At 62.2% G+C, this 24,175-nt stretch overlaps 1 protein-coding gene across 1 annotated transcript; it reads left to right on the top strand.

The window, feature by feature from the left end:
• The first annotated feature begins 1,738 nt into the window (after positions 1–1,738).
• Positions 1,739–23,410, top strand: RASA4B (RAS p21 protein activator 4B). Its single transcript, XM_056108214.1, has 21 exons — positions 1,739–1,871; positions 6,278–6,334; positions 7,318–7,431; positions 7,789–7,850; positions 8,818–8,944; positions 10,933–11,014; positions 11,459–11,590; positions 11,675–11,766; positions 13,847–13,964; positions 14,161–14,311; positions 14,574–14,638; positions 15,045–15,157; positions 15,334–15,526; positions 15,610–15,747; positions 16,330–16,474; positions 16,822–16,991; positions 18,255–18,392; positions 20,370–20,505; positions 22,004–22,124; positions 23,074–23,126; positions 23,205–23,410. Exons 1-21 carry the CDS (start codon positions 1,807–1,809, stop codon positions 23,306–23,308), a joined length of 2,376 nt encoding a protein of 791 aa, XP_055964189.1. The 5' UTR covers positions 1,739–1,806; the 3' UTR covers positions 23,309–23,410.
• Positions 23,411–24,175: the final 765 nt, after the last annotated feature.

The following is a 24,175-nucleotide window of genomic DNA, read 5'->3' as shown; positions in this document are numbered from 1 at the left end:
TCCTGCTGCAGAGTGAGTGTTGGGCTGTGGGCCCTCGGCAGCCAATTCCCCAGAACTTCCAAAATCAAAACTTCCTGTCACCGAATGTTTGGTCTCTGAGCAACTCTCTCCCTATTGATGAAGTCAGACTCTTCTTTTCTTTTCTTTTTTTTTTTGTTTGTTTTTGAGATACACCTGGCTGTGCTCAGGGGTTACTCCTGGCTCTGCACTCAGGGATCACTCCTGGCGGTGCTCAGGGAACCATATGGGATGCCGGGCATCAAACCTGGGTCGGCTGTGTACAAAGCAAAGGCCCTACGCGCTGCTATTGCTCATAAGGTTGCCTCCCTATTGGGGAACGGAAGATCTGGGCCTGACAACGGTGTGGGGAGCATTTTGCTGCCACAGAGCAGGGTTGGGGGGCCACAGAGGCCCCACTGTGTGCTGAGGCAGGTGGTTGGCGAGCCCTGAGCTCCATGGCATGCGTGTTGCATCGGTAAGAGAGTCTGGGCTAATGCACCCCCCGCCCCAGTACCTCCTGGGTGCCTCCTGCAGGTGGCTGCCCCCCTCTGTGCCAGGGGAGGTGGGGGGGGGAGGCAGCAACAGCTCAGAGAAACTTAGAGCTAGTGCAGCCAACAAGGGCTGGTGGAAGCTGGGATCCAGGCAGTAGCCAGCTGGGGGATAGCCCCAGCACTTCGACTGGCACCATGCAAGTGGCGTGTAGCAGACACTGTGGGGGGAAGAATGGTGGCCATTGAGCAGGGAGCAATGCAAGGAGGTAAAGATTCACCTTGCCTGGGGCTAGCTGTCTAACCTCTGACAGGTCATTTCCTCCATGAACCAGAGCCTTCCTTCATCCTTTTCACACTTGGGGAGTGAGGGACAGGGGAGAAAGTGAAGAAAATGAGGTGAAAAAGAGCAAAACTTCTTCCTGGAACTGAGGAGATAGTACAGCCGGAGGGCGCTTGTCTTGCACGTGGCCAACCCCAGTTAGATCCTCAGCATCCCATAAGGTCCCCTGAGCATTGCCAGGTGTGGCCCAAAAACAAAGTAACACAAAAAAGCTCCTTTAGGGGCTGGGGCGATAGCACAGTGGGTAGGGTGTTTGCCTTGCACACGGTCAATCCGGGTTCGATTCCCAGCATCCCATATGGTCTCCCGAGCACCACCAGGGGTAATTCCTGAGTGCTTGAGCCACGTGCAACCCCTGTGCATCGCCTGGTGTGACCCAAAAAGAAAAAAAAAAAATCCTTCCTTCCAAGCAGATCCGAGTCCAAGGCCCGCTCCCCAGCCCTCCGGCTCCTTTCGCCCGCTGCAGGTCCAGGGCCATTCCCCGGGGCGCGAACTGCCCGTTCCTCCACCCACGGGAGATCCCGCCGGGGCGTCCCACAGAAAGCCTGGGGGACAGCATAGTCCTCCTCCTCCGCCCCCGCCCCCAACCCCGCGTCCCTCAGAGTCTCGCCCGAGTCTCCGAGTGCGCCCTCGGGCACACACAGCCCCAAGTGCCGGAGGTGGCTTCGAGGGGCGCCCGGGAACCCGCTCAGCCGCGGGGAGCTAGCTGGCTTCAGCACCCCTGACCCGGAGCAGGACCCGCCCCTCCGCCCCCAGGCGGCCAATGAGCGCCGAGGCCCGGACTTGCCCCGCCCACCGCGGAGTCCCGGGCGCCGATTGGCCGGCGGGGGCGCAGTGTTCCCCCCCCCGCACGTGGGGCCGGGGCGGGGGTGAATGAAGTGGACGCGGCCCCCCCCCACCCCCGCCTCTGCCTCCCCCGCGCGGCGCCGCTGGCCGTCAGGACCCGAGCCCAGACGCACGCGGCGCCGACCCGCGATGGCCAAGCGCAGCTCGCTGTCCATCCGCATCGTGGAGGGGAAGAACCTGCCGGCCAAGGACATGTGAGCCTGGCTGCGGGAGGGAGCCGCAACTTTCCCGAGAGGGGCGCTGCCCTGTCCGCCAGACCTCCCGGGGAGGGGGGGGCACGACCCGCCCCCAGAGAGCGCGGCCTCGAGGGTGTGGCCCGGGCGGCCGAGTTGGGTGCAGTGCCCGGGAAAGGGGAACCGAGAGCTTTGCCGGACAGCGGGCGGCGGGGAGCCTGGGGCGGGCCGGGGTCTACAGGGGTCCTCACCGACAGAGCGGAGGGTCGAGCAGACGGGGTGCGGGGCTACCTGCGGGGAGCGTGACTTGCAGGGATGCGTTGCCCAGTCGCCCCCCGACATGAGGGTCTTCCGCTGTCGTCCCGGAACCCTAAATGACCCGCGAGGCTGCCCTGGGGGGTGGGGGTCCGGGGCTGCCTGCTGGGCGCCGGGTCAGGGTCCGGCCCAGGGGGGGAGAGAGGATGCGGGTGGGCGCGTGCGATAGAGGGGATGCAGCTGCTGGGGACGGAGGGGGTCGTCAGGTAGCGCCTCGCTCCCCTCCCGCGCGCCCCCGCCCCACAGTCACGGCTCTCGGAGTCGAGCGCGCGAACCCGGGCTCCGAGGGTGGGGCGGGGTCCGAGTCGGGGGGAAGGGGGCTGGGGGTTGCTCTAAACCCAGGGGCCAGGGTGCGGGTGACTTTAGGACCCCTGGCTCCCCAAGGTGAAGAGCGTGCAGGGGGTGGGGGTGGAGAGCGCGGCCCGGGGTTCAGAGTCTGCAGAGCCAGAGCCTCCCACCGCGGGCTCCCTCCGGGGCTCCCGGACGCCGCCGAGGAGCGCTGGGAGGAGGGTGCGGGGTGCGGGGGTGCTCCCGGGAGAGTTTCCCGGCACGCACAGCGCCGCCCGCGGTTCCAGTTCAAGGACCCCCCCCCCCCGCCCCCATCATCACCCCGCCCGAGGAGGCCGGGCTCAGCGGTTGCCATAGCAACGGGCGTGAGCGGGGCGGGTCCTCTCTCCGAAGGGGGGGTTCTGGGCTGGCGGGGTGTGGAAGGGGGCCTAGGGGGGGACACGGCGCTGGGGATGGATGGGAAGGCTGCAGAGCTCCCCGGGGGTCCCGCTCCCAGGCTTGGCGGTCTGTGGGCACCCCACCCCCCTCAGGCTGGCACGGGAACTAGGTCAGCGTGGCCTCCTCGGCGGGCGGCGACTGCGGGGAGAGCGGCCCCTTGTCTGTGGCCTCCCTCCCAGCCCAGTCCCTGCTGAGCTCTGGCCCGGATGCCCAGGCCCTGGACGCCGAGGCTGTGGCTTGCACCCACTAGAGAACCCAGGTGCCTGCCCAGCGCAGGGACCCCCTGCACACGTCCTTCTTCCACAAGGAGCGGCCCCCAGCCCTGCTGAATCCCCCCCTGGAGTCACACTTTTCTTGTCCCTCTCCCTGTCCACACTTCCGCCAGCCGTCACCTGTGTGTGCTCCATCTCACAGCCCAGGGCTCCAAAAAGCTCCTCTCCGGACTTCAGAACCCCTCCAGAATCCTGCCTCTTTGGGGGGACCCCCCCACTGCCGGTGTCCTTGGACAAGACTCCTTTTTCTTTTCTTTTGGGTCTCATCTGGTGATGCTCAGGGGTTACTCCTGGCTCTGCACTCAGGAATCACTCCTGACGGTGCTCTGGGAACCATAGAGGATGCTGGGAATCGAACCCAGGTCGGCCTCATGCAAGGCAAATGACCTACCCACTGCACTATCGCTCTGGCCCTGGGAGGGGGGTGCTGGAGCCTCTGACCTCTCATGCCCCTAGCACGCTGGGTACCTGGCATTAGAAAGTCGCCCCTGATGCCAATTGCTTCTTCCGGGGCTGGCTTTGAGGGTAGTGACTATGACCCATTCGCCCTCGAGGACCCCTGGTACCACACAGGGTCTCTCCCTAGCCCTGAGAGAAGTGATCCCTGAATGCAGAGCCAAGAGTGAGCCCTGAGCATCGCCCAAAACCAAAGGGGAAATAAAAGACCGGAGAGGTAATACAGCCGGGAGAGCATTTGCCCTGCACCCGGCCAAGCCAGGCTCAATCCACAACACTCCAGATGGTCCCCCAAGCCTGCCAGGAAATTCCCCCCAGCAGCGATTCACGGAATGGGTGGGGCTTGCCGTTTCTCCCTGCACTCACCCACCCTGACTGGGATGTCTGCATGAGGCCACTGCTCAGGACAGAGATACTCGGCCAGGCCACATGGTGTGTAGGTGAAGTGACCATACTGACCCACCTAGTTACTTGGGTCAGCGGCTCAGCACAGTCTTTGCAGCTCAGGGTTCAATCCCCTGAGCCCCACCAGGCGCCATTTCCAAGTAGAGCCAGGAGGAACCGCTGAGCACCACCAAAAAAAAAAAATAAATAAGAACACTAGCTTCGGGAAAGCAAAGAATCTCTGGGGATGGAGGTTACATCCTTCCTTTGGGGAGAGAGGCAGGGGGCAGGGTGGGGGCCAGCCTGACAAAAGCGTGGGAAGTATTGGTTGCGGACAGGGCAGGGGGGACACGGGAGACCCCACTGAGTGCTGAGGTCCAATGATGGGGAACTGCAGGCCTGTCTCATGAAGCCACCCTTCCCACGGGCCGGCACTCCTCAGAGGACACAGAAACAGCCTGGAGATGTGGCCCGGAGTACAGAACCTTCTTCGGAGGCCTGGGGTCCTGGGTTTGATTTCTGACACTGCCCCAAAAAAAGACGAATGACAGAGGTCCCCGAAGTGGATCACCAGGTGGCTCCCTGCCCTGCCGTCTCCCCTAACTCCATCCTTGGCCGCCTGGGCCAGCCGGGCCAGAACTGTCATGGTGACCGGTGACCCAGTAGCTCCCACACCCAGTGGCCCTGGGGAGGGCTCGGGTCTATTTCAAGGTTCGCCCTGATGGCCAAGGCCCTAAATATAGAGCCCCGCAAGGAGCCAGGCGGGCCAGCGGCGTGGGAAGGAGAGGACCGCCCCGGGACTCCTCGGCTCAGGGCTCGGCGCCCAGAACTCTCAGGCCTGAGAGACAGTACAGTGGAGAGAGAGTTTGCCTTGCACACACCTGTCCTGGGTTCGATCCCCAGAACCCCAGAGCGCCTCCAGAGCACTGATTCCTGGGCACAGAACCAGGAATAAGCCCTGAGCACCACCGGGCGTGGCCCAGGATCCAAAACAAAACAAAACAAGAACTGCTCAGGGCCCATCGACTGGCCCAGGGCCTTGAGTCTGGTCTCAGCCCCTCCTCCTCACTCTGCGTTCCCTCCTGCCCCCGCTGTGAACCCGGGGCTGTTCCTATATACCTTTGCTCACTGTCTGCAGCCTGCACCCCCCAATGTCCATTCAGGGGTTCATGCATTGAACAAGAGCCGAGCAGGTGCCCTACTGAGGTCACAGGTCACCCAGGGGAACCCAGGTGAGGAGGCTGAGCAGGGCAGGGGGCCCTGGAGGTGGAGGCAGACCCCTTCTCCGGCTTCACTCTGCTTCATTCTGCCCAAACTGGCAGCTCCTGGCCCAGCCCAGCACCCAGTGGGATGCATGGGGTCTGGCCCCAGGGTGGGCTGGAGGTCCCTGTTTCGGATCACTGGGGTACCAGCTGGGGGACTCCCCGGAGGAGGGAATTCAAGCAGAGGCGCAGGCTGCCGCATCTCCCAAGCCCCGTCAGCGCCAGTTCCCGGGAGCCGTGGGTCTGGAGTGGTTTCCTGCTCAGGAAAGGCCCTTTCCTTTCGAGAAGGGAAGCTCAGCTGAAATTCCCCACCCTGCCACACGCAGATCCACTTCCTTCTGGAGGAGGGGGAGAGGGGTGTGGGGCTGGGGAGCAGGGGGGCCCCCACCTGACCCTGACCCAGGTCACCTCTGGTTCATGTTCCACACCTCCTTCTTGCCTAGCTCGAGCTGTGGGAGTCGCTCCAACACCCCTCACCCCCAGCAAGGCCAGATCAGACCGTGACAGGGCCTGCACGTTTGTTCATTCCCATCTTCTCTCCCACCGACACTCCCGGGACCCCTGGTTGCCAAGCCTGGCCGGAGGTTCTGGGGACATAGTGGTCCCCAGGTACTCATCAGTGGGGTGGCTCCTGATGACACCCAATCCCCAGCGGACTGGACCAGAGGTTTAGGGTGAGGGAAGTCAGGAGATTGACTCCCTGCCTCGTCAGCGTGGGCTCTGAGGGGAGGCAGGGGACCCCCAAGCAAACGCAAGGGATGTCTGGACTTGCCTGGGGTGACCGTGGTTCCGGCACTCCCAGCGGCAGAGAGAGGGTGCCAGGCAAGTGGGAGGACACGCACTGGCCTAGCATCCTTTGGTCCCAGACTGGTCCCAGGCAGGTCCGGGCTTCTGGGAGCGACCAGTCCTTTCCCTAGGATCCCTGAGTCTCCCCCACAGTGGGCAGCACGCTGTGAGGGAGGCCCCTAGCCCCGCCTACCATCGGCAGCCCCACCCCGTGTGTGTCTTGCAGCAATGGCAGCAGTGACCCCTACTGCGTGGTGAAGGTGGACCTTGAGCCCATCATCAGGTAAGGCCGGGCACGCCCATACTCCCAGGGTGCTGAGAGGGTGTGGGGTGTCGAACCCCCCTGGGTACCCCCGGGGCCGTCACCTGCTCATCACTCACACAATTACCAGATGTGGCCCAGCAGGGGACTGGGTAAAGGGCCACTACCCCCGTCATACTGTGATCCCGCGTTGGCCCCCACTGACCCAAGGTCTCGGGGCCGGTAGATGACAGACCCAGATCAGAGGCAGCAGAGTCCAAGAGCTCCCTCCTCGACCCCCAGTCCTATCTCTCTCCCTCGGGGACCCCTCTCCCTGGCAAAGCCCCATTAGTCGTCCACATGTCCCCCTGCGTCCAGATGGGCCATTGTTCCCGTGGGTGCCCCATTCTGCCGTCCATCCCCCAGGTCTTGGTCTTGGGGTTGAGAATCTCCCTGTTCTGCCCCGCCCCCTAGTTCTTTCAAAGGGGCAGGGGAAAGGGGTGGCCAATCTGATCTCAGCAACAAGTGGGGAAACCGAGGCTGCGGCATGAGATGATGTCTCAGCCTTTGGCTCCGTCCTCGGGGGAGTGTCACCCCCATCCACATTCCGGGCAGAGTCACGGGTTCCTGGGGGGAGCTTGGCAAGAGCTGGGTGCGGCCCTACCAGGGTGGGAGGGGGTACTGGGGACATCTGTCCACCCGGCTCCGCGCTGCCACCCCCAGCGGAGAGACAGCACTGCGGGGAATGCTGGGCGGCCCTTGGAATCCCAACCCCCGGAACCCCACCAGGAGTCTGCGCGGCCACCTCGCTAGGAGCTGGGCTCATCCCGCTGAGAGCTGGGCTGACGCTTCTGGTCCCGGTTCTGCCAATCCAGCTGTACGGCCGAGAGCAGCCCCTGCCTGTTCTGACCTGTCCCCGAGCACAGGGCAGGAGGTCCGAGCCGGGTGCTGGTGGGTCTGGAGCACCCCCCCCGAGGAGGGGGTGTGGGTGGGTGGCCGAGCGCTGCTGAGGGCCTCTCCCGCAGGACGGCCACCGTGTGGAAGACCTTGTGCCCCTTCTGGGGGGAGGAGTACGAGGTGAACCTGCCGCCCTCCTTCCACGAGGTGGCCTTCTACGTCCTGGACGAGGACGCCCTCAGGTGGGCGCCCCACCGCGGGACCCTTGACATCCTCCTGGCTGCCTGCAGGGAGGGTCGCGCGGGCTGGTCTGCGGCAGGGTGCGCGCGTGCGTGTGCTCGAGTGCTTGCGCGTGCGCGCGCGTGCATGTGCCTGTGAGTGCGCGTGCCTGCGTGTGCTCGCACCTGCGCGTGCATGTGCATGACCCGTGACCCTCCCCCCCACCCCCGCACCACAGTGCCCACCCGCAGGACTCTGCCATGCCCAGCTACTGTCCAGAGTTCTAGGGCCTCAGAAGGGTCGGGACGGGGGTGGGGGGGTGAGGGGGTGGGGGGGTCATGTCGGTGGCCACCAGGCTCTGACTCGGTTTCCCCGTGCAGCCGGGATGATGTCATCGGGAAGGTCTGCCTTACCAGGGAGACCCTGGCTGCTCACCCCAAGGGTAAGCCCCCCCTGACACCCGTGTCCTTCTGCTCTGCCCACATGGGTGCGCTGAGCCCCCGCCGAGCCCTGGGGTCCAGCGGGAGAAAGACGCTGCCTTGTTCTCACGGGACCTGAGGCGCCACGTCCAAAGGCCATTCTCCCCTCCTGTGTACCCCCAAACCCCATTCCCCCTGACTTCTTGCTGGCCCTGCATCCCCCTAATGTAAGAGGGTTACGGGTGGGGGTGGGAGTGGGAGTGTGAAGGGGCTTGTCCCTTGCCCGATGCGGATGTCTCCGGCCCAGAGCTTTGTGCCAGCTCAGCCTGGAGAGGGTCTAGGCCGAAGAGCCACGGGGAAATTCCTAGCGTGCTGACACTGATTTTAGGGGCAACCTGGGCCCCCCCGAGTATGTCCCCCTCTTGAAACTGAGCCCCAAACGGCTGCTGCTTCCAAGTCTCCCCCCCCCAACCAACTGTGTATGTGTCGGCGCCTAGAATAGGGCTCTGGAAAGCTGGGCTCCAAACACTGGTAATAATAAATCACAAAGAAATTGATTTTCACTGCAGCCTTTTCAGTCTCCTTGGTCACGCCCTAGGGCTCCTGCCGTGCGGGGCTGGGCTGGGCTGCGGGTGGGGGGGGGGGGCCGTCACACCTGCTCCTGTCCGTGAGGCCCAGCAGGCCGCGGGAGTGGCAGACCTGCTGACTCACCCGCAGGCCCAAGCGGTCTGCTCCCCAGCTCCCTGTCGCCTCCCCCAGCTGGGCACTAGGTGGTCTTCTGGGCAGGCCCCCGAGAGAGCCTCTCCCTCCCCGGGGAAGCAGAACGCGGCCCAATAGCGAGGATATGGGGCCCGGGGTTACCCCCCTCCTTTGGACCCCACCCCCTGCTCAGCTCCAGAGCCCCTGCCCCATCTCCATGCTGGGCACCTGTCATGGGGTGGAGGGTGGGGGCTGGGGGGACCAGACCCTGGCTGAACCGCAGCCCCCCAGGTTTCTGCGGGTGGGCTCACCTGACGGAGGTGGACCCCGACGAGGAGGTGAAGGGTGAGATCCACCTGCGGCTAGAGGTGCTGCCTGCACCCCGCGACCGGCTGCGCTGCTGCGTGCTGGAGGCCAGGTGAGCTGGGGCTGGGCACCCACCCGGCCACTGCAGAGCTGCCCCCACCTAGCGCCAGCTCCCCAGGGGGCCCCCAGGGGTGAGATTCTCAGGGCAGTGCTTTGGGCATCAGAGATGAGTGGATGGATGGGATAATGGGGGCCCTAAACTTGTCATTCAGCCCCAAACGGGTAGGGGTGGGAAAAAAAGGATCATCTGATTTGGAGAGGTGGGTGCTGAGTCACCTGTGACAGGACCCCCCCCCCAGATATTTTTAGCTGCAGACGCCACTGCCCTGAGGTGAGTCACCCCATGCCCTGGGAAGCCCCTTCTGCCCAGGCTCTGGCCCACAGCCAGGCTCCCCCAGGGCTGGAAGGAAGGGATCCTCGGGAAGGTGCCAGGAAGCTCCCTCCCCCCTGAAGATGAGGACCCTGCTGACTGCCCTCCTCCCGTTCCCTTCCCTGACATCACGTGCCAGGCTCTGCCCCCTGCCAGCCGCCCACTTCCTTATCCTTGTTTCTGGCCAATGGCCGTGCACGCGCCAGGGAATACAGTGCCGGCCCAGTCCTGCCCTGCAGGGAGCAGTAAGGTGCTGGCCTCCCTCTGAGTATGGCGGGACTGTCCCTTGGGGTCCTCAGCACAGACCCCAGCTGGAGGTCCAAGCTAGTGTACCACCCTGCTTTGTTCCAGGAGAAAAAAAATAATTTCTTTGGGGACTGGATTAGGCCATCAACCTTGCACTTGGCTGCCCTGGGTTCAGTCCGGGGACTGCCCAGAATATCTCCCCCAACCCTGGCAGCAATGATCCCCAAGTGCAGTGCCAGTAGTAAGCCGCGAGCATCACCCAAAACCAAAAGCGGGGGAAAAAGACCCGAGCGCGAGTCCAGCTGGTGAGCGCCTGCGCTGCTCCTGATCAACCCGGGTTTGATCCTGGGCACCCATAGGGTCCCCCAAGCCTGCTAGGAGTGACTCCCGAGCACAGAGTCAGGATTAAACCCTCAGCGCCGCCAGGTATGGCCCAAAACCAAGAGGAAGAAAAAGAACATTTCTCCTCATCCTTCTGGAAGAATTAATTCTCGAGGACAAGCCCAGAGATCGTGGGGCCTGATTCTGAGGGGCGGGAAAACCAAGATGAAATGTGTGAAAGAGCAGAGTTGGCCTGGGGAGTAGGGGGGATGTCCCTGGGGTTTCTTCTACTTTGGCTTGGGGTGCCCAGACAGTTGTGGGTGAGGACCAGGTGGAGAGGGAAGGCGGGCAGAAGGAGGAATGGTTGGAGTCAGTCTCGAGACCCCCCCACAAGGAAAGAGGTGCTAAGGGCAGGCCTTCGAGAAGCCCATCCTCTGAGCCAGAGGGTCCCACATTTATTCATCCTAAAACTGCCCCCTTTTCAGAAAAAAAAGCAGCAACAACAGGGGGCTGGAGCGATGGCCTTGCATGCGGTGGTCCCTTGAGCCCCTCCAGGAGTGACCCCTAAGCACAGAGCCAGGAGTCACCCCTGAGCCTTGATGCTGCCCTCTAGAGGAAAAGCAGCAACATTGCTTCAGTCCCCTCATTCCCGTGCCCCCAGGGATGCTGTCACCCACTTTGAGAAGCAGCGGTTTGGGTCACCATCAGCATCGGGCTGGTGAGGAAACAGGTTCGGGGGTTCCATTCACCCTCCACTATTTGCTGCCCCTCCGACAGAGCAGGTGCAAATGCCCCAGCCTAGTGAGAAAGGCCTGGGGCCCGGCGTGCTGGTAGTCCCCGAGTCCACAGAGTCCCGAGAGCCCCACCAACAGTGATCCCTGAGTGCAGGGCCAGGAGTGAGCCCTGAGCAACCCCCCCAATAATGGCCCCAGGGCCTCCACCTTGCAGGACCCTTGGCCTGGCAGTGGAGCCCGTGGGGTTCAGGTTGTGATTGCCCTGGCACTGGGGTTCATTACAGGGGAGGCACAGCCCCTGCTGACCTCAGGGGTGGGGACGGCAGGATTGGGGAGCTGGGTGACAGTGGGTCTTTCCCCTCCTGCCAGGGACCTGGCGTCCAGGGACCGCAACGGTGCATCCGACCCCTTTGTCCGCGTGCGCTACAACGGCCGGACACAGGAGACCTCGGTGAGGGGCCAGGGAGGCTCAGTAGGCATTCCCCCACCACGCCGCCAGCCACCGCCATCTGCCCCCTTGCTCCTGTGTCCCTTCAGCCCGGGACCCTAACCACTGGGACCTCGGGGTCCCCGCTTGAGAAAAGGATTGGGGCTTGGCCAGAAAGTTTTGGGCTGGAGCAACTGTCTAGCAGTTCGGGTCCTGGCCCTGCCCGCAACCCACCTGTGTGCAAACCCCAGCATCCCATATGGTCCCCCAGTCCCACCAGGAGCGATTCCCAAGTGCAAAGCCAGGAGTAACCTCTGAGAATCGCTGAATATGCCCCCACCCCCGCAAAAAAAATTTTGGTCTCTGTTATTGCAGAGAACCCAGAGGCAGTCCTGTCCTTTGTGAGATCTACCTCCTCCCCGGAGTCAAACATGCCCCCCTCCGCCCCATCTCTCCCTCTCTGGGCAGGTTGTCAAGAAATCTCGCTACCCTCGCTGGAACGAGACGTTCGAGTTTGAGCTGGAGGAAGGGGCTGCGGATGTGCTGTGTGTGGAGGCCTGGGACTGGGACCTGGTCAGCCGGAATGACTTCCTGGGCAGGGTGAGCGCCCGCCCCGCCCCGAGGGTACACCCCCTTGGAAAGCCTGTGGGTCCCAGCCCAGCGCGCCCCTCTGCACCCCTGCAGGTGGAGGTCAGTGTGCAGAACCTGAGGTTGGCCCAGCGCCAGGAGGGCTGGTTTCTGCTGCAGCCAGACCGGTCCAAGAGTCAGCGGCAGGAGTGAGTGTGCGGCCTGGAGCCAGTGGGCGGTCCCAGGCTCTGGGGACACTGGTGGGTGGGCACGGGTGGGGCAAGGGAGGAAAGGGCACCCAGGGCCAGGCCGTTCCTGCAGGAGGTGCCAGGGGTCTATACTCAAGCCTAGATTTTGAGTCGCTATGAGTTTAATAATAATTCATGTAGTTTATTATTTACTATACATAAATTTGAAACTATAATATGTATAATAGTATAGTGGGCTCTCTCCTTCCCTTGCACAGGGCTGACCCAGGTTCAGTCCCTGGTAGCCATATGGTCCCCTGAACACCTCCAGGGGGGAAATCCCCAAATGCAGAGACAGGAGCAATGCCTGAGAATCGCTAGGTGTGGCCCCCAACCAAAAATACTTATATTTTAAAAATTAATATTATAAGTTTCTTATTAATACTTTGGGCTTTTTTGGGGGGTCACACCTGGCACTGCTCCAGGGTTACTCCTGGCTCTGCACTCAGGAATCACTCCTGGCGGTGCTTGGGGGACCAAATGGGATACCAGGGATTGAACCCGGGTCAACTGTGTGCAAGGCAAATGCCCTCTCTGCTGAACTATTGCTCCAGCCCTTTATTAATCACTTCTTATTATTTTAATCATAGAAACCTATTTAGCATTCCTGTTTCCTGCTGATCTGCGCCCATGAGATTTATTTATTTATTTTGGCCCCCCAAACAGTGATTAAGGGCCTGGGGGCCATTTCTCCTGAGGCTGGGTCCTCCAGGGCCGCCCCCGGAGATGGTGTCTTACAAGACAAGCCCCTCACAGGCGTCACACGCTAAACCGTTCTGTCTCCTGGCACCCCTCTTTCTTTTTCTTTTCGGGCGCCACCTGGTGGCACTCCGAAGATAGTGCAGGGACCGAGCATGGTTCGTCGCAGGCGCTCTTTCCCAGCAAGGCGATACACATTGTTTTGGTTGACGGGCCACACCTGGTTGTGCAGCGCTCTGCGCTTAGGGGTCATTTCTGGCCAGGATTGGGGGGTGGCATAGGGATTGAGCTGGGTCTGCAGCGTGCATCTCTCTAGTCCCAAGCCCAGCTTCTCAAGAGGCGGGTCTGTATTCCCCACATGGCTTATTAAGTCACTGTGGGGATTAAAGCATCCTGCAAACTTGCAGCGACCCAAGGGTTTCTTCATTTCTCTGGAAACAGCTGAAACTTTGCTGCCCTGTGCCCCCCGGGGCAGGCAGGGGGCGCTGGAGAGCAGGGAGGCAGGGGCTGGCACCTGGGAGGGCTGTGTGGGGGCTGGCCTGCTCTGGTGGCCGGTTTCTACGGGCATGCGGGCCAGGGTACGGGTTGATTTCTGGACAGAGCGGGTACCTGCAGGAATGTCTCTGGGAGTGTCCAAGTCTGGGGAGCCAGCCCATGTCGGGCTCAAGCTCCGTGTCCAGGGAAGTCTAGAGGAGCCTGTGGGTGTTTCTGAGACAGTGGAGGCCAGTCGGTCTGTCCCCATGGAGAACCCCATGGGAATCAAGAATCCAGAGCTGCCTCAAGTGTGTATCTGGCATTACAAGACCTTGAGTTTTATCCCTGAACACCGTGGGGTGTGGCCTAGTGGGGATGGCCCTAGTGGTCTCCGATGCCCATCTGTGGCTGTGGCTGTGGCTGTGGACACTCCAGACACTCTGCTGGGCCAGAGCAGAACTGCAGCACGACACCTAAGCGAGATTGCTGGAAGTGACCTCCCGAACCCGGAGCACTGCTGAGAAGCCCCCCTAAAAGTCATAGTGACAGTACAGTGTGGAGGAGGTTTGCCTTGCTCATCACCGACCTGGCTTTGATTCCCCGGCATCCCATAGCGTCCCCCTAGAGTACCACTAGAAGAAATTTCTGAGCTCAGAACCAGGAGTAGCCCCTGAGCACTGCAGGGTGTCGCCCCTAAATTAAAACCCCACAAAGAATGGGTGTTGGAGCTGTGCAGAATCATGATGACATGGGAGCTCAGAGCTGCCCCTGGGGGCAGGCCCAGCACAGTGGACTGGGTGGAGGTGGTGGGCACCCCAGGGGCAGGCCCGGGAACCTGGCCATGTGGGTCACCGGCTGCCTGTTCCAGGGACAACCTGGGCTCCTTGCAGCTGGAGGTGCGTCTGCGGGACGAGACGGTGCTGCCTTCTGCCTGCTACCGGCCCCTGGTGCAGCTACTGTGCCAGGAGGTGAAAATGGGCACGGAGGTGAGGGGCCCCTCGAGGGTCTATGCCCTGCCCCTCACTTGCCCTGCAGAGCACACATCCAGCTCCCAGGGTGTCATGGGATGACCTGGCCCACCCTGTTTCTTGGGAAAGTGCCCAACAGAGGCAGGGCTGGGGGGTTCCCCTGGGGCTTGGGGATCCCCGCCCTTCAGCTCTGCCTCATCACTGCCCCCTGCAGGACCCAGGACAGCTGATCCCTCTTCTGGAGGAGCTGACAAGTGCCGAGTGCCGCCAGGAAGTGGCCACCAATCTGCTCAAGCTTTTCCTGGGCCAGGGACTGGCCACAGAATTTCTGGACCTTCTCTTCCAGCTAGAGCTGGGCCGCACCAGTGAGCCTGAGATGTGGGCTCCAACACCCCAGGGATGCTAGGGTGCAAGAAAGCCAGGAGGTCTTCTTGTAGGAGGCTGGTGGGCCAGATTAGGAGGCCAAAGAAAGACTAAAAAGCAGAGTTGGGATGGGGGATGAAGAGGAGGCAGGAGCGTGTCACTGAGGGGCCAGCTGAGGCCCCTCCAATCCCGAGGCCGTATGAGCTCTTCAAAACTCCCATGCCCCTCTCCCAGTCCCCTTTCCTCACGGGAATCTGCTTGTAGGTGAGACCAACACTCTGTTCCGGAGCAACTCTCTGGCCTCGAAATCCACAGAGTCTCTCCTGAAGGTGAGGCTGTGGGCGGCTGCTCGTCTTATAGGCAACGGCCAGAACTGGGGGCCTGGAGCAATAGTACAGCAGGGAGGGAGCTGGCCTTGCACGCAGCTGGCCTGAGTTCAATTCTCAGCATCCCATTGGGTCCACTGAACAATGCCAGGAGTAATTCCTGAGCACAGAGCCAAGAGTAACCCCTGAGCACTGCTGGGTGTGCCCCCCAAAAATATGAGGAGCAGAATTGAAACTCAGGCTCCACATTCAGAGCCCACCCTGGCTATCTCTCCCCCCTCCCTCTCCCCCTCTGGCACAGTTTGTCAGGCCTCCCTCCTGTGTGCCTGGCCCGGTCCGGTCCGGGAGACCCGCTGTGGGGGATGGGTTGGGGCTGGAGGCAGGGAACAATGAGTGCGGTGGCCTCCAGGTGGCCGGGCTGCGGTATCTGCACGGAGTCCTGGGCCCCATCATCGACAAGGTGTTTGAGGAGAAGAAGTACGTGGAGTTGGACCCGAGCAAAGTGGAGGTCAAGGACGTCGGGTGAGACTGGGGGGTGGTCAGGTCCCTCGGGATGGATTGCTCGTCTCTCCTGGGTCGACCCCCGCCCCGCCCACCTGTTTGCGGTCTGGGTGCCCCTCTGCCCGCCTTTCCGCCCCGTGTCCTCGGAGCCCCTGTTCGTGTCCGGTGGGTAGATGCTGATCGCCAGCCCCGTGCAGGTGCTCCGGGCTGCACCGCCCACCCACCGAGGCCGAAGTGCTGGAGCAGAGCGCGCACACGCTGCGCGGCCACCTGGGGGCGCTGCTGAGCGCCATCAGCCGCTCGGTGCGCGCCTGCCCGACCGTGCTCCGCGCCACCTTCCGCCAGCTCTTCGTGCGCGTGCGCGAGCGCTTCCCCGGCGAGCAGCACGAGGTAGGCGGGGGCGCGAAGGCTGGGGGAGGGGCGCGGACGCGGCCGACTTCGCGCGTGCAGCCGGCTCTCCCGCTCCCTTCCAGAACGTGCCCTTCATCGCCGTCACCAGCTTCCTGTGCCTGCGCTTCTTCTCTCCCGCCATCCTGGCGCCCAAGCTCTTCCACCTGCGGGAGCGGCACGCGGACTCCCGCACCAGCCGCACCCTGCTCCTGCTGGCCAAGGTGCGGGGCTGTGCGGTGGTGGGGGGAGGGGAGGACGTGGTGAAGGCGGACGCCCGCAGGGGGCTTCGCACGGACTGCAGCGTGGTGGCCCTCCGTCTAGCTCGTGGAAGGCGCGGCAGCAAGGCCACTGATGCGACGGCCGCGTGGCACCACCCTGCACAGTTTGCAAAGCTTTGTCATCGTCCCCCAGGCTCCTGAAGCAGGACCAGGTCTGGGGGGATGGGGGGAGCAGAGCTGCCCATGACAGCCTGCCAACTCCCCGGTGCACCTTCGCCCGGGCTTATTTACCCAGCCCCGAAAGGGGGCTCTGGGGCCCCAGTGAAGCAGATTGATGCAGCCTACAGAGAGAGAGACCACAGGTTCGGACCAAGTTGTCTCAACTCTCAGGTCCCTAAAGACTCCAAACTCTGATCCCATCACCCCAATCCCCAGTGGGGCTGGAGGGGGCGCTGAGCAGAGCCTGTGCCACACCTATCTCCTCCCTTCCGACTGCGTAGGTCTGGCGGGGTGGGGGTGGCTGTTGTCTCTGCCGTGGTTGGGCCCCTCACCAGCAGAGGCTGGCCTGGCCACTGTCACCCCCAGGCAGTGCAGAACGTAGGCAACATGGACACACCAGCTTCCAGGACCAAAGAGGCTTGGATGGAGCCACTGCAGCCCATCGTGCGCCAGGGTGTGGCCCAGTTGAAGGACTTCATCACCAAGCTGGTGGACATCCAGGAGAAGGAGGGTGAGTGCTTCCCCCCAGGTACTGCCCCAGGTCGTGACCCCGCCCACCCGGTTCCAGGGCCCACAGCCTCATGTAGGTTCCGCCCACTGAGGCCTCCCGTAGGCCCTGGCCCCGCCCACCCAGTTTTGTGGCCCCACAGCCTCATGGTAGCCCCACCCACTAAGCCCCTGCTCTAGACCTGACCCCGCCCCCCAATTTTGTGATCCCACCACAGCCTCTTGGCTCCACCCACATCACGCCCCGCCCACCCGCCTCAGCCGCCTTGTGGCTCCGCCCAGAGCCCGTGACCACAAGTTTCCCACCCTGCGGTTCCCACGCTCATCTTTCTCCCTTCTCTGGCCCGACAGAGCTGGACCTGCAGCGGTCACTGAGCTTGCAGGCGCTTCCAGTGAAGGAGGGACCGCTCTTCATCCACAGGACCAAGGGCAAGGGCCCCCTCATGTCCTCCTCCTTTAAGAAGCTCTACTTTTCCCTCACCACCGAAGCCCTCAGCTTTGCCAAGACGGCCAACTCCAAGGTAAGCAAGGAAGATCGACGCTCCAGGATGCAAAGGCCCCATGTCTGCTGGCCAGAGCAGAAAGCCAGGCAGGACACTTGGGGGTGTCATCTCCAGGGCACTTAGGGCCTAGGGCCAGGAGCATTCTGCCCTGGCTGCTGGGGTGAGGGGGAGGGGGAGCTGTTTGGGGAGATCTGGGAAGTAGGACAGATAGACAGGGGGGCCAGCTTCCAGTGCTGTGTGCCCAGGGCAGGTGTCCCAGCCTCTCTGAGCCTGGACCTTGCAGGGATAGTTGCCACTCACCAGGTTGATGACGATTAGCAAGATGCGGGGCTCAAGGGTTGTTTCACAAATACCCAGTATCGTGGGGCTGGAGAGATAGCACAGCGGGTAGGGCGTTTGCCTTGCATGCAGCCGACCCAGGTTCGATTCCCAGCATCCTATATGGTCCCCTGAGCAGTGCCAGGAGTAACTCCTGAGTGCAGAGCCAGGAGTAACCCCTGTGCATCACCGGGTGTGACCCAAAAAGAAAAAAAAAAACACTATCTTTCTCTTCCTGATGGGCTGGTGATTCCTACTGTGTGGACCCCATTCTGCTGGGGTGCCCGGCCTAGCCCTGGGCATCTGGGGAGAATGAAGCAGCTGCAGTGGGGCTGGGGGCCTCAGCTCGCAGGCCACTCACCCCTTCCTTCAGCCCTGGGCAGTGCCTGGCCCTGGTCCCCTGTCCATGGTCAGTGGCCTGGCCTCCCCTCCTCCGGGCCCTCTCCTGTTTTATAGTATTGGGCCCTGCCCTTCTGGGAACCTCTCTGCATCCCCCCCATGTGGCACTTTCTCCTTCCCTTGGGTACTCGTGACTCTGCCGACAGCCCATGCGTCCCCAAGTCCTCCCAGGACAGCAGCATTCCATCAAGCCAGTCCCTGAGCAGGAACCAGGCAGAGGAGCCCCAGACCCTGCGTTCCCATGATGGGGGTTCCCTGACGGGCAGAATTTGGGGCAGAGACGTCAGGCTGGGGGCTGGTTGTGCAGAGTCCCCGGGGAACAGGGTCAGTGGGGCAGGGCTGGGGGAGCACCAGGAGGTGGGGTGTCACGGGGAGCCTGAGAAAGTAGGAGTGGGGGAGTGAGGCCCTGCGAAAGCCGGGGTCCCAGGGAAGCTCAGGCCCTCTAGCACGGGGGGACGTGGGAAATAGGGACCCTTCCCCCCACTCCAGGAGAAGGCTGGGGTCCGAGATGGGGAGCAAGTGGCCTCCGTTGGGACCCCCAGCCTGCCTTCCCCTGTACCCCAGAAAAGCGCCCTCGTTAAGCTGGCCAATATCCGGGCCGCAGAGAAGGTGGAGGAGAAGAGCTTCGGCAGCGCGCTGGTCATGCAGGTCATCTATACCGACGACGCTGGCCGACCCCAGACAGCGTACCTGCAGTGCAAGGTGCGTGCGCGAGGTCTGACCTCTGTGTGTGTGTGAGCTGAGCCTGTGTGTGTGAGCTGAGCCTGTGTGTGTGAGCTGAGCTTGTGTGTGTGTGTGTGTGTGAACTGAGGTGGGGTGTGTGTGTACATGAGATCTGACCTCTGTGTGTGTGAGCTAAGCCTCTATGTGTGGGTGAGTGTGAGATCTGACCTCTATGTATGTGTGTGAGATCTGACATGTGTGTGTGTATATGTGAGCTGAGCGTGTGTGTGCGTGTGTGTGTGTGTGTATGAGAGAGAGAGAGAGAGAGAGAGAGAGAGCGCGAGCGCTGAGCTGGGGTGTGTGTGTGTGAATCTGACCTCTGTGTGTGTGAGCCGAGCCTGTGTGTGTGTGTGAGAGCTGAGCTGGTGTGTGTGTGTGTGTGTGTGTGTGTGTGTGTGAGATCTGACATCTGTGTGTATGTGTAAGAGAGAGAGAGAGAAACAGAGAGATACAGAAAGAAACAGAGAGCTATATCTGGTCTGTGTGTGTGTGAGATAGATAGATCTGACCTCAGTGTGTGTGTGTGTGTGTGTGTGTGTGTGTGTGTGTGTGTGCAGGCCTGTGTGGAGTGTGGTCACAGATGTGGCCCTGTAGTCAGGTCTGCATGTGGCACACTCTGGGGTCTGGCTGGGCCCACGCTCCTGTGTGGCCTCCTGCTTCCCTGTCCACGTGTGTGCTTGGTCCCCTCCTGGTCTGACCTGCCATCCAGTCTCTGGGGGGGTCTCAGGACAGTCTGTGCTCTCTGGGCATCAACCACCACAAGGACTTGGGAACTGACTTCAGGTTCACAGTGAGAGGTCTTGAAGTGACAAACTTAATTCCTGCTGTCTCCCGAGTTTTTTTTTTTTTTAATGCCAATTGTATAAGAGAAAATCTTTGATGGGGAAGTGATGTTACCCAAGAAATCTTGGACCTTTCAGAGTCCTGGGGGTGAGCGCTGGGGGCACAGTGGCAGAGCACACAGTCCCTGCCCTCCTGACACATCCCCCGAAAGGTGAGGGATCCCCAAATCCTCTTCAGAATGTCACATAGGGGCTGGAGAGATAGAGCAGTGGAGAGGGCACTTGCCTGGCATACAGCCATCCCAAGTATAATCCCCAGCAACACATACGGTTCCTTGAGCACTGTCAGGAGTGATCCCTGAGTGCAGAGCCAGAGTAATACCTGAGCACTGCTGAGTGAGGCCCCCAAACTAACTAAATAAACTGTGATTCTATTCTTTAATTGCCATTTTTTTTCTTTTTGGGTCACACCCAGCGTTCCACAGGAATTACTCCTGGCAGTGCTCGGGGGACCATATGGGATACTGGGAATTGAACCTGGGTCATCCTTGTGCAAGGCAAATGCCCTACCTGCTGTGCTATCGTTCCAGCCCCAACTGCTAAACTTTTTCATTTGTTTCTGGGCCTATTCCTGGCTCTGCCCTCAGCAACTACTCCTGGTGGTGCTCAGGGACGATATAGGATGCTTGGGATCGAACCCAGGTTGACCACAGCCAAGGCAAATGCCCTCCCTACTGTGCTATTGCTCTGGTCCCTTTTATGGAAAGTATTTTTAAAGGAAAGTGACATGGTGGTGATGCTTTGATGGAAATTAAAGGAATTGGGGGCAGGGGGCGGGGGCAGTCGGACCTGGCAGTGAGGGGCACCACCTCCTAAAGGCTCAGGAAGGACCCTTGCTCGGCTGCCATTTGGGGACACTGTGGGGGAAGTGGGGTGGGGAGAGGCTGCTTCCCAGAGTGACTTCAAGACTGGGGGTCAGAGGTTGCCGGCCCCTCCCTGGAGGTCCTGCCCTCATGGGTTCCCTGCTGGGTCCAGGGGTTGCCAGTGTGACTGAAATCCAGCCTGGGCCTTCCCAAATCTGCCCAGGGCAGCAGAGCCAGTGGGGGTCTGGGAGAGTCGGTGAGCGAGGGCTTCCAGGAGGAGGCGGCCTCTGACAGCTCCCCCGGCCCCTCAGTGCATGAACGAGCTGAACCAGTGGCTGTCGGCGCTTCGCAAGGGGAGCATCAACAACCCGGGGCTGCTGGGCTCCTACCACCCCGGCGTCTTCCGCGGGGACAAGTGGAGCTGCTGCCAGCAGCGCGACAGGACAGGTGCGGTGGGGGGTTCGAATCCCGCTGGGCTTCGTCTGTTCCCTCTTCACTCCGTTTCCTGCTGCTGGGGGTGCGGCCAGGATGCTGGGGGGTGTGATGCTCTAACTTCAGACTGTGGCTGCTGGTCTTGCCCCGTGCGCGAGATCGTGGTGCAGTGATCGCAGTGGGGGGAGGGGTCGCCTGCTCTGAGAACTGCAGCGCCCCCGCCCCCCTGCACCACACAGCCCCGCATGGGGCGTCTCTGTGGGACCCGCAGAGAGGAACTTCTAGAACAGGGTCCCGGAGCCAGAGAGATAGGACGGCGGGTACGGTGCTTGCCTCGCATGTGGCCGACCCAGGTTGGAGCCCAGCACCCCAGAAGGTCTCCCGAGCCCCGCCAGGAAGAACCCTGAACACAGAGGGTCCCAAATGGATTCGCCGACTGTCCGCTTTCCAGAAAAGTTTCTCAGCACTCTCTTGAACTTCTGCCCTTTATCAGGGAACAGAGTGGCCCCTGACGGTGTTGAGGCTGCTCTTGCCCCTTAATGGGGAGCACCACAATGGAAACTGGGGGGGGGTGCTGTGGGAACGGGTGTACTGGTCCCCATCTGTGCTCCGTCTGCCTGGTGAGCTGAAGAATGGAATGAAAATGTTCGGAATTGCTTTTGTTGTTTCCTTGGGTCACACCCAGTGATGCTCAGGGGTTACTCCTGGCTCTGTGCCCAGGGATCACTCCTGGCGGTGCTCAGGGATTATATGAGCTGCCAGGGATTGAACCCAGGTTGGCCACAGGCAAGGCAAGCCCCTTACCCACTGGACGAACACTCCAGCCCCTTGAACTTCTAACGTAAGCCACCTTCTGTGGCTAGTTGGGCCAGCACAGATTAGAATGTTCCAGGTTTTCCTCCCCACCCACTTCACACATTAGCCTCTGTTTGCCAGGGGCAGGGTGATGGCCGAGATGCTCACACACTGGCCTTGTGTGTCTTCCATGCCCTGCACCTCACCCTCGGCCCTGGGCGATCCTCAGCATCACACAGACGCGCCTGGGCACAGTGCCAGGAATGACCCCTGCTGGGGTGGCCCCTAAACCAACCAAGCCAAACTCCCTGCTGTTCCCCGAACTTGGCGCCCCAGCCCCCTGCAGACAGGTCAAGCTTTCGTCCCAGGGTCCCGCATGGCCACAGCTGTGAGACCCCAACCACCGCCCCCCCTCAGCTGTGCATTTGTGCCTGAGTGGGGCCTGGAAGGACGGTTGTGGATCTGACCAGGGCAGCAGTGACTGGGCCACTGAGGCTAAGGGCGCCCTCTGCTGGCTGCACCCTTGCATGTGGGGCCAGTCGGTCCATAGACCCGGGATCCTCAGGCTCCCTGTCCAAGCTTAGGGGTCCAGGCAGACAGCCAGAAGTGTGGGGGTGCTCAGGCCCCCGTCCCCTCCAGCTTTGCTTTGCCCCCTGACCTCCAGGGAGCTGGAGGAGAAGCTTTGGGTTCCCCTCAGCCCTGCCTCTGTCTCCCCCAGACCTGGGCTGTGATCGGACCCGCTCTCGGGTCACGCTGCGGGAGTGGAGTGACCCCCTGGACCCTGACCTGGAGGCCCAGCTCGTCTACCGCCACCTGCTGGGCCTGGAGGCCCACGTGCTGTGAGGACTGGGGGAGGCCGAGGGGAACCCCTGTGTCTGCACCCTGGGGCCGTGGGGAGGCGCCTGCCGAGGGCTGGGGGGTGTCTGGTGCCTTCACAGGAACCGCAGCCTCGACTTCCTGCCCCTGCCAGCGCTGTCTTTGTAGCTGCCTGAAACTGTGGGCACTGAGGGCCAGCCAGGGCTTCCCGAGGGCACCTTCCCCCAAGCACCCTCCAGATCCTCCCTCTGCTCGCGGGCTGGTGTGTGGGGGGGGCGATTCTTCTGGTCCCATTTCCCGTGGTCGGTGCTGTGATTCAGGGCTCAGCCTCGCCCACCCACACAGTGACTGTTCTTGCAATTGTTCTTACCTCCCCACACCCCCGCCTCACCCCGGGGCCCTGAAGGCACTGGCCCAGGTGCCACCCGTGGCATCTTCTGGTTCCTGCAATGTGGCAGGGTGGCTAGGGCGAAGCCCAGATGGGATGGTGGTTCTGGCTAATGGGGCCCCTGTAAAAAGGTCAGAGGTGACTGAGAGCACTCGGAAAGCGGGGAACGGGCAGCCAGCATGGGAAGTTCCTCTCCCCGAGGAGTCAGGCAGGGCCTGAGACTAGCAGAATCCCCCTCCCAGTGTGACACCACTGGGCAGCCTGCACCCTCCCAGTGGGTGGCACCCTGGGGCCTCCAGGGACCCTCAGCCAAGCAGAGCTGGCCTGGCCCATTTGCTGTTCTGATGGGGCTGGCGGGTGCCCAGCACAGGTCTGGGACTGGCCATGCTGGCACTGGCCACCCACCCCAGCACTGGACCCTCAGCCTCTTTACCAGGCCATGTCCCAGCCCCCCTCTGCCTGCTTTCTCCAGTATCCCCACAGATGGCAGCTGCCCCATTAGAGCTGGACCTCTAGCTGGGGCCATGGAGGGGCCTGCACCCCCTCTGGTGCCCCCAGAAGTTTCACTGGGTCCCTTCCCACAGGGAGAGGCATCGGAGGCTAAGTGAGGGCGCAGAGCTCACAGCCGCTGGTAAAGGTAGGTCCTTCCTGTGGGCCTCCGTGGGGGCGCCCCTCCCCTGATCTCAGCTCAGCTCACAGCCTGTGTCCACCCCAGCCCGCGGGGCCCCGCTGGCCCAGCTGCTGCAGGTGCTGCAGGAACTCCGCCAGGCCCACAGCGCTGTCGCTGAGGGGCGCCCCGCCTCGGAGCCGCAGACGTGAGCCCCTGACATGCGCCCCCCGATTCCGGGACACTGCTGATTCTCACTGCAGGCCGAGGCCAGGGACCAGGGTCCCCGGCGGTCAGAGTGCTTCGGGCGCCTCTCCCTGCTCCCCACAGCCCCTCAGGGCCACACCGAGAACGAGGACGGACACAAGCCAAAGGGACGGGCCCTCACCAGGCCACGCCCACCCGCACACGTTCGTGGAGGTGCTTTCGGGGACAATAAACCTGTGACTCCCACATTCTGGGCTCTCCTGATTGGGGGTAGGTGGGCAGGGGGCCTCAACCACCACCCATGGGGACACCTCGGTGTCTCCCCAGCTTCCCCGTGTCACCATGTCCTGGGCCAAAGCTGCTCTCTCTGCAGACCCCCAGTCCCCTCCCCCGCAAACAGGACAGGCGGAGGGGGGGCGGGTCCATGCCCCTGAATTGGATGTGACCCCAAACTCAACATCCAGCCACGTTTGGGCCCTGGGCAGGCCACAGACCAGGCCCTCGCGGGAGAGTCAAGGAAAGTCCCGGCCGAGCAAGGGAGCCTGAAGATGCCCCTTCCCTGTCCTGGTGCCCTAGGGGCCCTTCAGCCGAACTGTGAGGCTGCTGGCTGGTTGGTCGTGGCCCTGAGCCTGTCAGGGCCTGGTCGTCGCCCCCGCTGGCCCCCGCAGGATAACTGAGCTGCACCCCCAACACTTGGGTCTTCGGTGACTCTATTTGGGGGGTGTTTGAACTAAAGACATTGGTGGTGCTCAGGGATTACTCCTGGCTGGCAGGCCTGGGTTGTGGGGGGGACTCATGGGCGGTACTGGGGTTCAAGCCTGGGCCAGCATGTGACAGGGAAGCGCCCGGCCCCTGCGCTCTCTGCCCTCCTC

This window comes from Sorex fumeus, unplaced genomic scaffold, assembly GCF_029834395.1.
Source record: "Sorex fumeus unplaced genomic scaffold, SorFum_2.1 ptg000199l, whole genome shotgun sequence".
Taxonomy (NCBI): Eukaryota; Metazoa; Chordata; class Mammalia; order Eulipotyphla; family Soricidae; genus Sorex; species Sorex fumeus.
This window is presented reverse-complemented; position numbering and strand designations above follow the sequence as displayed.

Coding starts and splice junctions, on each gene's coding strand:
- RASA4B (XM_056108214.1), top strand. CDS start 1,807: ATGGCCAAGCGCAGCTCGCTGTCCATCCGCATCGTGGAGGGGAAGAAC. Junction 8,945..10,932: donor TGCTGCGTGCTGGAGGCCAG/GTGAGCTGGGGC, acceptor CCCTCCTGCCAG/GGACCTGGCGTCCAGGGACC. Junction 11,767..13,846: donor TCCAAGAGTCAGCGGCAGGA/GTGAGTGTGCGG, acceptor TGCCTGTTCCAG/GGACAACCTGGGCTCCTTGC.